The sequence below is a fragment of the Populus euphratica genome, unplaced genomic scaffold, assembly GCF_000495115.2.
Source record: "Populus euphratica unplaced genomic scaffold, PopEup_1.0 scaffold250.1, whole genome shotgun sequence".
Taxonomy (NCBI): domain Eukaryota; kingdom Viridiplantae; phylum Streptophyta; class Magnoliopsida; order Malpighiales; family Salicaceae; genus Populus; species Populus euphratica.
Genome location: NW_011500005.1, coordinates 407307 through 419067, shown reverse-complemented (window position 1 = coordinate 419067; position 11761 = coordinate 407307). Strand labels below are relative to the sequence as shown.

At 34.7% G+C, this 11761-nt stretch overlaps 1 protein-coding gene and 1 long non-coding RNA gene across 2 annotated transcripts; both read left to right on the top strand.

Moving 5' to 3' along the window:
• The first annotated feature begins 3805 nt into the window (after positions 1–3805).
• LOC105141134 (uncharacterized) lies at positions 3806–5102 on the top strand. Its single transcript, XR_845320.1, has 3 exons — positions 3806–3926; positions 4244–4399; positions 4766–5102. It is a non-coding gene; the product is annotated as an uncharacterized LOC105141134 (long non-coding RNA).
• A 957-nt stretch (positions 5103–6059) lies between these two features.
• Positions 6060–10733, top strand: LOC105141125 (uncharacterized). Its single transcript, XM_011048236.1, has 9 exons — positions 6060–6513; positions 7221–7430; positions 7561–7663; positions 8011–8090; positions 8177–8254; positions 8699–8790; positions 9260–9371; positions 10100–10225; positions 10309–10733. The coding sequence occupies exons 1-9, from the start codon at positions 6259–6261 to the stop codon at positions 10423–10425; spliced, it is 1173 nt and encodes a 390-aa protein (XP_011046538.1). The 5' UTR covers positions 6060–6258; the 3' UTR covers positions 10426–10733.
• Positions 10734–11761: the final 1028 nt, after the last annotated feature.

Here is an 11761-nt window from a genome sequence, read left to right as displayed (position 1 = left end):
GAAAAAAGAGAGGGGGAAAGAGAATAACAGATAGTCTATAAAATTCGACAATTCTCATTGTTACCTTCAAGTCTCTTATAATTCTCCTTATATATAATGAATTCCCATTCTTTACTTTACTAACTAATCCTAACTGATTACAACTACTAACAAACAGTTATTATAACTTCCTAACTGACATTCCAAGTGTGATTCCATTAGTGCGCTTGCTGCTGTTGCTTCTTATTGCTCTCTTTCCAACCTTCATCGTATTCTTTGGTTTGTAATAATTACTCCCTATCATTCATGGTAGGTTATGTTAAGAAATAGAAGTAACGATAAATTTAATGTTCTTTTCTAAATAGGACTAATGAAAATCATTGTTAGGATCTCTTATACTAGGAAAGAATATAGAGGATGATCCACTTGCCCTTCTTATTTGATTTTCTGCTGCATCATCTTCCCTTTCCTATTTCTCTACATTCCATGCTAGTTTTTGAAATTAGGAATGATGCATGAGTGTTTCCATATTGAGCAAGAGATCTAACCTTAAATCTCAATGTCTTGACACCATATATTTTTTAAATGTTTTGTTTTGTAGAGGCATGTTGTTGACTTCTACATCTTTGATTTCCAATCTGGTTTAAGAGCATTGGTTAAGACTGGCAATGGCATGAGGATAACCTTTTTTGTTGATGATTCATTGGTTGCTGATATTAACCCTGAAAAGAAAGACTTGTCTCCAGAGTTTGTTAGGTGGCTGGTGATTAGTACTTAAAAGTGCATTTTTATCATGGTTTTATATCATCATTTTGCACTTGAAGTATCAATAACTCCTTAACTAAAATATGTTTTATAATAATGTATCTAATAATATAAGATACCTATAATTTGTGGTAAATGTCTATTTTTAATGCAGGCCTATCACATAAATGAAAGGATTGATTGATGACTTGAAGAACTTAAATTGCAAGGATAAAGAGATGGCCAAACTTAGAAAAGAGATGTCGGTGCAATCCAAACCGGAACACTGTTCGGTAATTGGGTCATATCTAGAGCTATATTTCTCAGATTTAGGTCCAATTTATATGGATGGAAAGGTAAGACATAGGCCTACAACTTTCATATGGAGCCCAAGATCTAAAAAGGTCATTATCAAGTCCAAATTGTAGCAACAACAAAGAAGCCCGAATCTGTCTTCCAGCCCGAGCACTGTTCGGTATTTTGGCCATATCTGGAGTTCTAGAAGTCCAAATGAGCTGAAAGTTTTACACAAGAAATCTGAGACAATTTTCTACAACTTTCATGTTTGCAACGGACTCCAATTTTGACGTTATAAATGACGTTTTGGGCAGACAAAGAAGATAAGGATTGTCACCAAGTCAAAAGTTGGCCACCCACTTATCAATTAGTCATCAAATCAATAGTTCCCAATTTTGGCCTATAAAAGGAGGCATTTGCCATGCATTTAGGCATCTTGGTTTCCAGATCAAGATCATGCTCTTCCTTTCTCTCTTTGTATTTTTTATGCTTTGTTTTCATTAATATTAAGTTTATGCCTTTCATTTCCTTTCCTTTACTTAGTTAACTTTTATGTTCTTATTTTGTTTATCTATTTTTATTTCTTTCATTATGTCTAGCTAAGTTAATTATGTCAAGGTGAAAAGGTTACACTAATGGTGTAAGAATAAGTATAGTGTAAACTTAATATGGACTTTAATGTTTGATACTAACATGTTTTATATTTGTTATCTTGTTCACTCTTTAATACTTTGCTTGTTAAATGACTAATCTTGATTTATGTTGTATAACACTTGGTACAACAAATGCTTGGCACTTTCATAGCCCATAATGTATGGTATAACCGACACCTGAGCTATGAAAGGAACTTGATTTGTTGTTAACATAAGTTATAATCATGAATACTTGACGAGATTTACAAGTATTAGCATTAATTGAATAAGATGACTAATGTAATCATGTTAACAATATATAATCTGATTGGAACCTCCTTTGTGTGTGGTTTCCAATTCAGTAATAAGAGTTTATACTATACTTATTTGATATACTATTAGTGGAACCTCTAACCTTGACATTTGTTATTATTATTGTTTAATCCTTACATTAATTTTCCATCTCCAAGTTCTCATCATCTTCTTCTTCTTCTCTTTCTTTATTATTATTATTATTAGTATTATTAGTATTATTATTATTATTATTGTTGTTGTTGTTGTTGTTGTTGTTGTTGTTGTTGTTGTTGTTATTGTTATTGTTGTTGTATTTATTTATAATTTGTACAAATAACCTCCCTGTGGTTCGACCCCGGTCTTGTCGGGTTATTTATTACTTCGACACTCCTGCACTTGGGAGAAGACATCAATCTTTTAGTCGTGTCAGCTGGGAAAGAAAAATCTTTCAGGTGATGAGCGGTTAATGACTGAAAGAAGGGTAGAGCTCTCTCCTTGAAGAATTAGATCATCAAGTATTTTATTTCACTACATTCCCTTAGATGGGACCTTGAACTAGAACATGTTAGATGTTTACCATAACAATTTTTTATAGCTCCCTTGTCGAAGTAAGGCACCCATGGTGATTTTTATTAGATGAGGATCTATAGTCATTGAACTGGTTTTAGGTGTTTTTAGCTCCTCTGTCGAAGTAAGGCACCCATGGTGATTTTTCTTAGATGAGGATCTATATGTGAACTGGTTTTAGGTATTTTTAAAATATCGATTCATGAAACTGCATACATAGCTGTTGCAGGTACATCAAAGAAGGCAGCATTGTTAGCGTGATAAGGATTGTTCAGAGAAATGACAATGTGCTTATGATAGTCGCACCGCCGGAGACATTGGCAACTGGATGGTAATGGCCCGGATGCATCTTTCCAGCTAGCCTTGATGGTATTGTTTTGAGATGTGAAGACACATCAAATGATGATGTGATACCTGTGTAGTTAACAGTATCCAGATCGAACCTACGTTGATTTCCAAGATGTGTTTGTGTTTTTATTTTTCTTTGTTGATTTCCCCTTCGACATGGTGTATAGATTTCTTTTCAATTCTTTCAGAACATCGGCTTTCAGTACTATAAAAAGAAAAGCCAGCCTCTATTCTTTTTTCTTTTTGTGATGACCTCCCACTGATGATTGATGTACCATAAAGTTGAGATTGATGTATTTTTTCTGATCTTGCTAGCAACGATATTTATTACCTTACAAGTGAAGATCCATGATGTAAAATTAAGATTTTTTCTATCAATATTGTCCAAAACTGAGATGTTAACTGGGGTTATTTCAAGGGAAAAGGATTGATTCTTATTGTTTTTAAAACTAGATATTTGGAGAAAACGGGGCTTGAGCTTGCTTGAACATTTAATTTTAACTTCGTCTTGAAGAACTTGTACTAGAAAATGCAAATAATTGATCAAATTTTCATATGCCATAAGCCTATCCATAGGCAGGAATTAATCAGACAAGTCAGAATTTAATACAGGGTATAAGAATTGGCTCTCAAAAAAAGAACGAATAGGTTCTTATTCGACCATACAGGTGAATTGCTCATGGTTTTTAGAGTATTCGCCATTTGTATCATTTTGGATTGTGAGAACCATGTTGATATTATGGAAAGTTATCTTCTGTTTTAAAAACAATAAATTTTAAAAATATCAATTAATAAAATCATGAGATTTATTAATGAAATCCATAAGATTGTATAAGATTTTGTTGGAAAGTGAATCTAAATAAATATATTGCTAAGATTAGCATCGCTTAAAAGTCTATCAAACAATTACTATTTTATGAGAAATTTTTTTAATAAACCATAGTTACTACATTAGTTATTTGGAACATGTTTCGAGGAAGTAGATCTATCATAGAGTTCATTGCCCATTATCCTGATACTGACCTCAAAACTGCAAAAAATGGACAATATGTGAAAGTTTTTGGGGTATATGCTAGATGCTTTCATTATTCATTTTTTTTATGTGGATGTGTGTTTGATATATTCATGCTACTTTTGCATTCAATGTAGATTGAAATCTACATTCTTGCCAGTTCCCACTAATTGCCCTGAGTCTTCTTTCTCCCTCCTCCACTCCTGAAGTCAACAATCCTTTAATTGTCATTCATTGTCCTTTCTAATATTTGTGTCTTAAGGGCATGTATGGTATTTCTCAAGTGAAAGTCAATTATATTTGAATTGTTTTTTTTTTCCCTTTTATACTTGAAATTGATAAGAATTTTACTATCTTGTAATCGCTAAAGGTGATTACCTGTGGCAATGTCCCTTTGAAGTTTTCATTCCAAAGAATTCCTAAATATGTCTATACCTCTACAAGATTATATGAGTATCGCGCATGAGGTTCAAAACCAGCCAACCTTAATCATTGCCATTTTACATGGGGACTAAGATCATCAGAGGTGAGAAAATGACTTTGTGTTTTTGTTTGGCTGTGCTGCTTTTTTTTCCCCTTGAAAATTTTGAATAAGCCTCTTTATAGCATTTAGCAATGAAGAGACTATTCCCTCAAACAAGTAAAGATTTTCACACAAACTCTAGCTTCCTGCAAATTGGCTACACTGTTCTTATGCAAACATCTGGATGTGTGCCCCTTTGAAACTGTCATTCCTTTGACTAACCAATGCCCCCTTCCTTTGTCCTTCTTCACCACTTCCCTTTTCTTTTTAAAAAATTTGCAACGATTAATGGATGACTTTATTTGGAGCAAGTGGCCTTACCTTGTATCTCAAAGTTTTATATACATTTTTTATTTATTTGTTTTGCAGACGCATGTTGTTGATTTCTACATCTTTGATTTCCAATCTGGTTTAAAAGCATTGATCAAAACTGGCAGTGGCATGAGGGTTGCCCCTTTTGTTGATGATTCCTTTGTTATTGATATTAATCCTGGAAATAAAGAGCTGTCTCTAGAGTTTGTCAGGTGGCTGGGAAAGAGAAATCTTTCAAGTGATGAGCGTCTAATGAGATTAAAAGAAAGGTAAGGGTCTCTTTTTTCAATAATTAGATCACCAAAGTGTTTTATCCCACTACATACCCATAGGTAGGAGAGCTTGAACCAGAAAGCTTTTTAGATGTTTATTATAACAAATTTTTATATGCCATATCATAAGACATGAAGATATATCAGATGTTGATGTGATATCTGTATAGTTAACACTTAGCAGTGTCCAGACCAAAAAAATCCTCTACTTATCCCAAACCACATATTACCATGTTTTCTCTGTTAATACCAAGTTTAGTCATGCAATGTTGCTGCTTTTTGTAGTTCCCAGGTACTGATGGTCGAAGATGTGATAGTGCTTTTAGTTTTCTTCATTAATTTGCCATCTCAACTATGCTGTATAGATTTCTGAGATTTCTTTTTCAATTCTTTAAGAACATTAGCTTTCATAAATTAATGTATAGAAGACTGGTTATGCACCATGGTTGTTTCTTCAAAATTCGCAAGCAAGCTTCTTGGTTATTTAAACTTGTACCGTTAATTTTGAACATGAAAAATCTCAAAATATCACCTGCATTGAATTACTCCGAGTTGAGTGCTTTTTTTCAAAGAACATTGGAAATAATATATAAAATGCATCCAAATAAAATAATAGTTAAACACAAGACTTGGAATTCCCCAAATACTGAAAATGGAAACTAGTTGGGCTTCATTATTGCTGTCAAAATTTCATATGCTAAAAAGGAAAGAAAAAAGAGTGATGGCAATTACCAAAGACTGCAAGCTTTTTTTTTTTTTTTCTTTTAATGGGAGTTCAGCAGATTTTAAATCATATTTAAAAGAGCTATTACAAACATGATCCCTAGGTTAAACTTGTTTTTTTAGCGAATTATTAAGTAAATAACCTAAAGCTTATTTGAGTGTGCGGCTACACCCTTGCTCAAAATATCATATTTTTTTTAATAATATCTAAACCTAAATTAAAGAGTTTTACAATTAGATAAAAACTATTAGAATAAAATACAGAAAAGAGCCATTGCATACCCAATTACCACAAAAGATATATATAATCTTTATTAAGAAAAAAGGAAGGATTTTTAGATATTCTCCTTTATTAACCTTCATGCTAATAAAGTAACAACACAGAAGTATCATAAGGAAAATCTCAAGCCTAGCCTCCGCAGTATACCTGATTGGGTCATCTTTTGTAGTTTTGTTCACAAAATCTCCCGTGTCTGTCACCTTTTCTCTCTTTCTTTTCCTCGCCTTCTCTTCTCTGTCTTAAAACCCTTCTTTTTTCTGTCTTTCCGTGTTTCAATGGAATCTCTTTCAAGAACAGTCTTTATGACTAACTCAGAGACATACCCAATTCTCAATAACATCCCTTCTTCTTCATTCAAATTACACAACACTAAGCCAACCGGGTCTCTCAAATTTGCCGAAACTCCCCACTTCTCTTCCCTTCGTCTTCAAGCTTTAGCACGTGATGTTTCAGGTGATGCTGAAGATCAGGGGCCGTTTACTAATAATGGGTTTGGCTTTTTTTCCGATGACATTCTCTCCTTGCCTCAGGTAGTTTTTTCTTTGCACTCAGAGACAAAGTGCTTTAGTCCTTGTTTATATGAATCTTTTGTGTATTTCGGCTTTGATTTTATAGTTTTTGCAAGGTTAAACGAAATAGTTAATGTTGAATTTTATGTTGGAGAGTTTGATGATTTCTATCCTCCAAGTGGGTTTGTAAAGCTAGGATTTTTACTCTTGGATTGAAAAGAAATTAGCTTAAGAAAAGCTTGAATTTTTCGAAGATGTTGTGGAACAGAGAACAACTTTGTTCTTCACCTTGAGGTTTGTGATATGTTGAGGTGATATTTGGTGGTAAGGAAGTTGTGGAAACTGAGTTGAAGAGCTGCTAAGGCCAGTTTGAGCTTGAAAAATTTCACAATTTCTTATACTACTAACTAGGAATACGCAATCCTGTCAAATTTAGTTTTGTTTTGTTGTTTTAATGCTGTAATTGTTCTTATCATTCATTGATCACAATAAGTTGTTAAAGGCTGTTAGGGAATCTGGGGGATGAAATCAATGGTCAGTTTCTCCAATTAATGTAGATAACAATGGGATAACATGGGTTTTGGGATGCCTTTTTTCTTTGATCAGAGTTGTGTTCGCATGCCTATATGATGTTTTGGAACCTTTTCTTTTCTATGAGTTAGAAAATAACTGGATGTATCAAATGGCTACTTCAGCTTAGTAGTGATGGCTTATCTCGTGTTATGAAGGATAACATAGAGCGAAGTGAAAGTAGTGAAAAGGATGCAGAGAACATATTGAAGGTGGAAACACCTCTGATTGTACCACATGGAAGCGGAACCGGTGGGGGAACCAGAGCTGGGCTTTTTAGAACACCAATTTCTGGTGGAGTGCAGAGTGCTACATCGGTTCATGGCTTACCTCGACCAGCCTTGGCAGTCCGCAATTTGATGGAGCAGGTAATGGCCATTCTTTTATTTCTTCAGAACCTAGTCATTGCCTGGAATTGTCTAATTTTATGTATTTGATATAATGGTTCTGAACTTACGTTTATTCTTAGTTCTGAACTTGTGTTTCTTTGTAATTCAGGCTAGATTTGCTCATCTGTGCACTGTAATGTCTCGAATGCACCATCGACGAGAAGGATATCCATTTGGTTCCTTGGTGGATTTTGCACCAGATCCAATCGGGCGTAAGTCAAATTTTCATATTTGATTGATACATATACTTTTTTTTTTGTTTCTTAAGATAAAGCAGTATGAGGTTATATGATATAATGCAATTCAATTTGCTATATGAATTATATATATAAATATTTCTTCCCAATTACCTCTAAATGGTATAGTTAGTTTGGCTAAACAGATCTAACTCATTTTAAGAATCCTATTAAAGTGTTTTTTTATTGAATTGGGCTAGAATTTGATCAAATACTCTTGATTCTAGACAATCATTTGAACATTTAAGAACAATCTTCCTAGTGTGCCTAGATGTTTGCAAATGATTTGACTCATTTAATCATTTTGTTTTCTCAATCTGTAGATCCTATTTTTTCATTTTCACCATTGGCCATCCACACAAGGAATTTGCTAGTTGACCCCAGATGCACACTTGTTGTGCAGGTTAGCACTTGCTCTTTAACTCTAGAAATATTTTGGGTGGTTTTTGTTCTCCATTTATGAACTTTATTGACAGTTAGGTTTCATAGATTCCTGGGTGGAGTGGCTTATCAAATGCAAGGGTAACAATCTTTGGAGATGTTTTTCCTCTCCCAGAACACCAACAGGTAATTCCCCCCTGCTCTCTCTCTCTCTCTCTCTCTCTGCTGTTTATAAAGTACGGTTTTGCTATATGCCCTTGAAGGGTAGATTTCTTGATTTCCTTTCTTTCAAGATGCACAACGCGAGGGTACATGCAGCATGATAAGTTTTCAGTTTTAGTAGTGTCTATATGGATTTCTCTTGACATTAACGTTGGTTTCTATCAAGTGTTGCATTCTTCTGGTATTCCTACCGTCACCTTTCTGCTGTTTAACATTGGAGACTACTCTTTGCTGGAACCTAACTGTCAACGGGTTGTTTTGTTGAGACAAACAGAATTTTCTCTAAAGAATCAGTACTAATTTTTGGTAGAAATATGCATCTGCTCTTCACTTTTGTTTTGGCGTTTCTGCTCTAGAGTAACTTTTTTTTCCTCTTTGTTAAGTATAATATCTCTTCATGTTTGCCAGGAATGGGCTCATAAGCAGTATATTGCAAAACATCAACAAGGGCCTACCCAGCAATGGGGGAATTTCTACTATTTCAGGTTGCAAAACATAAGGTTTGTATCCAGCATATTGTGTTTTAGTTAGATGTCCTTTAAGCTTTTAGCGGCATAGATTAGCTGCGCTAAACTTTAACTATAAAATTAGTTCCAAATTCTACTTTTCTGTAGCCCTTCTTGTTAGATGGATTTAACATGGGCAGCAAACCATTGCGGTGTTTTGCATGCTCATTGGTTTTGTGGCCTGTGGAGCACAGCAACTATAAAGAAGTTGAATATTGGTGTGCTTTGTTTTTGAGACATTTTTTTGAATGAGCAAGGACCTAAAATTTAACAAAGGATTTAACTTCACAAAACTTGTGAATGTATTGGCATTCTAATATACTATATACATCTTATAAACATGTCAGTAAATTTGTTGTTAGTGGTGCATAATTAGCTTTGAGTCCACAAGCTTATGTTCCGAGCTCATTTTTATTGCTAAAGATGAAAAGTCAGATGTCTAAAGATCTCACTTTTTTGCCAGTGACATATATTTTATTGGAGGCTTTGGCACTGTTGCTTGGGTTGATGTCAAGGAATATGAGGCCCTTCAGCCTGATAAGATTGCAGTTGATGGAGGGGAGCAAAATCTCAAGGTGATCTTGAAAACCCTTGGTAATTTCAATAGAGAAGATGTGCGCATATGTATGGAAGTTGTCACTGATTCTGTTGTTGTGTTTCTATATATATATTATGTGGTCTGGTCTTATAAGCATTTGAGACTTCTTTCTTTTGGGTGTTATCCAATCAAGGATGCTAAATTGTTAATACTGATTAGTTTGATTTTCTGCATTATGTTAAGGAGACAGGCTGATGGTATCATTCTACTTTTGTGTTTCATCTGAGAATATTCAGTCTGATATAAGCTCAGTACCTCATGACATTTAGTCAAATGTTTTACATTTACAGCTTTTAATGTTTCATCAGAAGGGAATGGTGAAACAGGAAAATCATGCTTTTAGGTATAAATAGGCAAATGTTGAACACAATATTTGAGGGTTACAAATGAATCCAGTCAAGTTTGAATGCGTCAAAAATTAGCTCGGCACTTCATGATTGTTGCCTTATGTTTTGGTGAGTTTTTGTAACTATTGTTAACTTGGTGGTCTTTTAGCTTTCCACTCTCTCGGATCTCATGTGCCCCTTCGCATGGTAATAATTCTTCTTTTAATAAAAAGTCATACAACACAATCATATGAACTTCTATGACCGTGAGTCTATAGGGGATCTAGTGCTAATCTTCTTGCATTTTTCTCTATGATGATAATATCTGCCAGCGTGTACTTTGTGGGCTTCATTGTATTGGGATTTGCATTTGCTACAGGAACTAAATGCAATTTTCTCAAAACTGCTTAAAGAGCTCTTATCCTCTGACACTGAGGTAGATGATGCTGCCTTCATATCAATAGACAGTAAAGGAACTGATATTCGGGTCCGTCAAGGGGCTCAGGTAATCCTTTCATCCAACAACATTTTCAAGCCTGTATTTGGTGATGTGTTTATGGTGGTGATATAGAGAATGTTCTTTTGTAGTTTAACATACAGAGGCTATCATTTGAAGATGGGCATGCTGTTGAAACTCTAGAGGAAGCCAAGGCTGCTCTTTGGAAACTAATAGATAAAGGCCAAGTGCACAGTTTGCAGAAATAAAAATTGGGCTACTTATTGTGCAATCTTTCTTTCTTTTTTCTTTCCTTCCTTTTTGATTGAGCGTGAAGCAAGGTAACCACATGAAACCGAGTTTGTCTTTCTTCACATCTAAATAACCCCATCAGTTCCCCCCCCTGTTTTCCTCTTTAATCTTCATAAAACTCTTAGGACATGTTATAGATGGATTACTATTTATACACAGGTATCTATCTAGATAATGCAGAAGATTTTGGTAGCAATCATACTTCCTTGCCAATGTCTGATTTGTATTGCTTGTCATTGGTATTCAAAACTCATGGACGACACAAGCCCTACTACATGACAAATTTAACCACCAAGAACATGCATGGCTGTCTTTATCGGCTTTGAAAAATAGGTTCGGACCTCCATTTACATTTTGTGATCAAACTGAAAGGTGTAAAGGTGATATTTCAATTCAAGATGGAATCTCATGATAATTGCACGCAACTAGGTTTAGTATTGCCTCAACCAAGTTCCAAAAATGTTATAATCCATGGCATGGTTGCGGCCCTGTTAAGAAAATTACGAAAAAGCATGAAGGAAGACATATCTAATCAACAACTTGGCATGGACCAAATAGGCTAGTAGGACATTTTTTGTTGGATGTTTCATTCATGGGTTTTGCCCACCAATAGAAGGTGATACAAGTGTTTCGTTTGGTGTTTTTGTGATGTTAATTGTGTATCCAACGGTTTCAAACATGACACGTGGAGCCCTAATGTCTCACATACTTTTCAATTGGGCCATCCTATCAATCAATATATGGTGATGTATTCCGCGCAGTAAAACGGCTTTATGTGGAATAAAATTTGATGGAACAATTATCGGACTTGGACAGAGGACCTAATTGAAACATTTGGGACTCCATTGATAAAAGTTTTGCTTCGAGATTCAATTGAGAAGCGAGTAATACATCAGGGCTTGGTTTTCCCTAAAAACTAAATGTAAAACAAGTTCAAATCTTGGAAGTCTCTCCGCCTTCTCTACAAGAACTATCTTTCTGTGTTATAAAGGGCAAAATCACCAAGAAAAAAACAGATAATTTCTCATGCATCTTCAGTTGACAACTTTTCTCCACAAGGGCTATCTTTCAGAGTTCAATTGTACAACAAAAAAAAACACAAGAGTTGACTGAAAAGGAACCCGAAAATCCGGTGTATAACTGCATATTGATACTGAGAAAGGATCTTCAGCACTTGGACCCTGCATCATGCAAAATGTCTCCCAACTTTGAACTTCTCTATTTTCATTTGAAATCGAAGGATATCCCGCTTTCCACATTGATGATCCCTTCTGGCTCACTGTAAATTCAGGT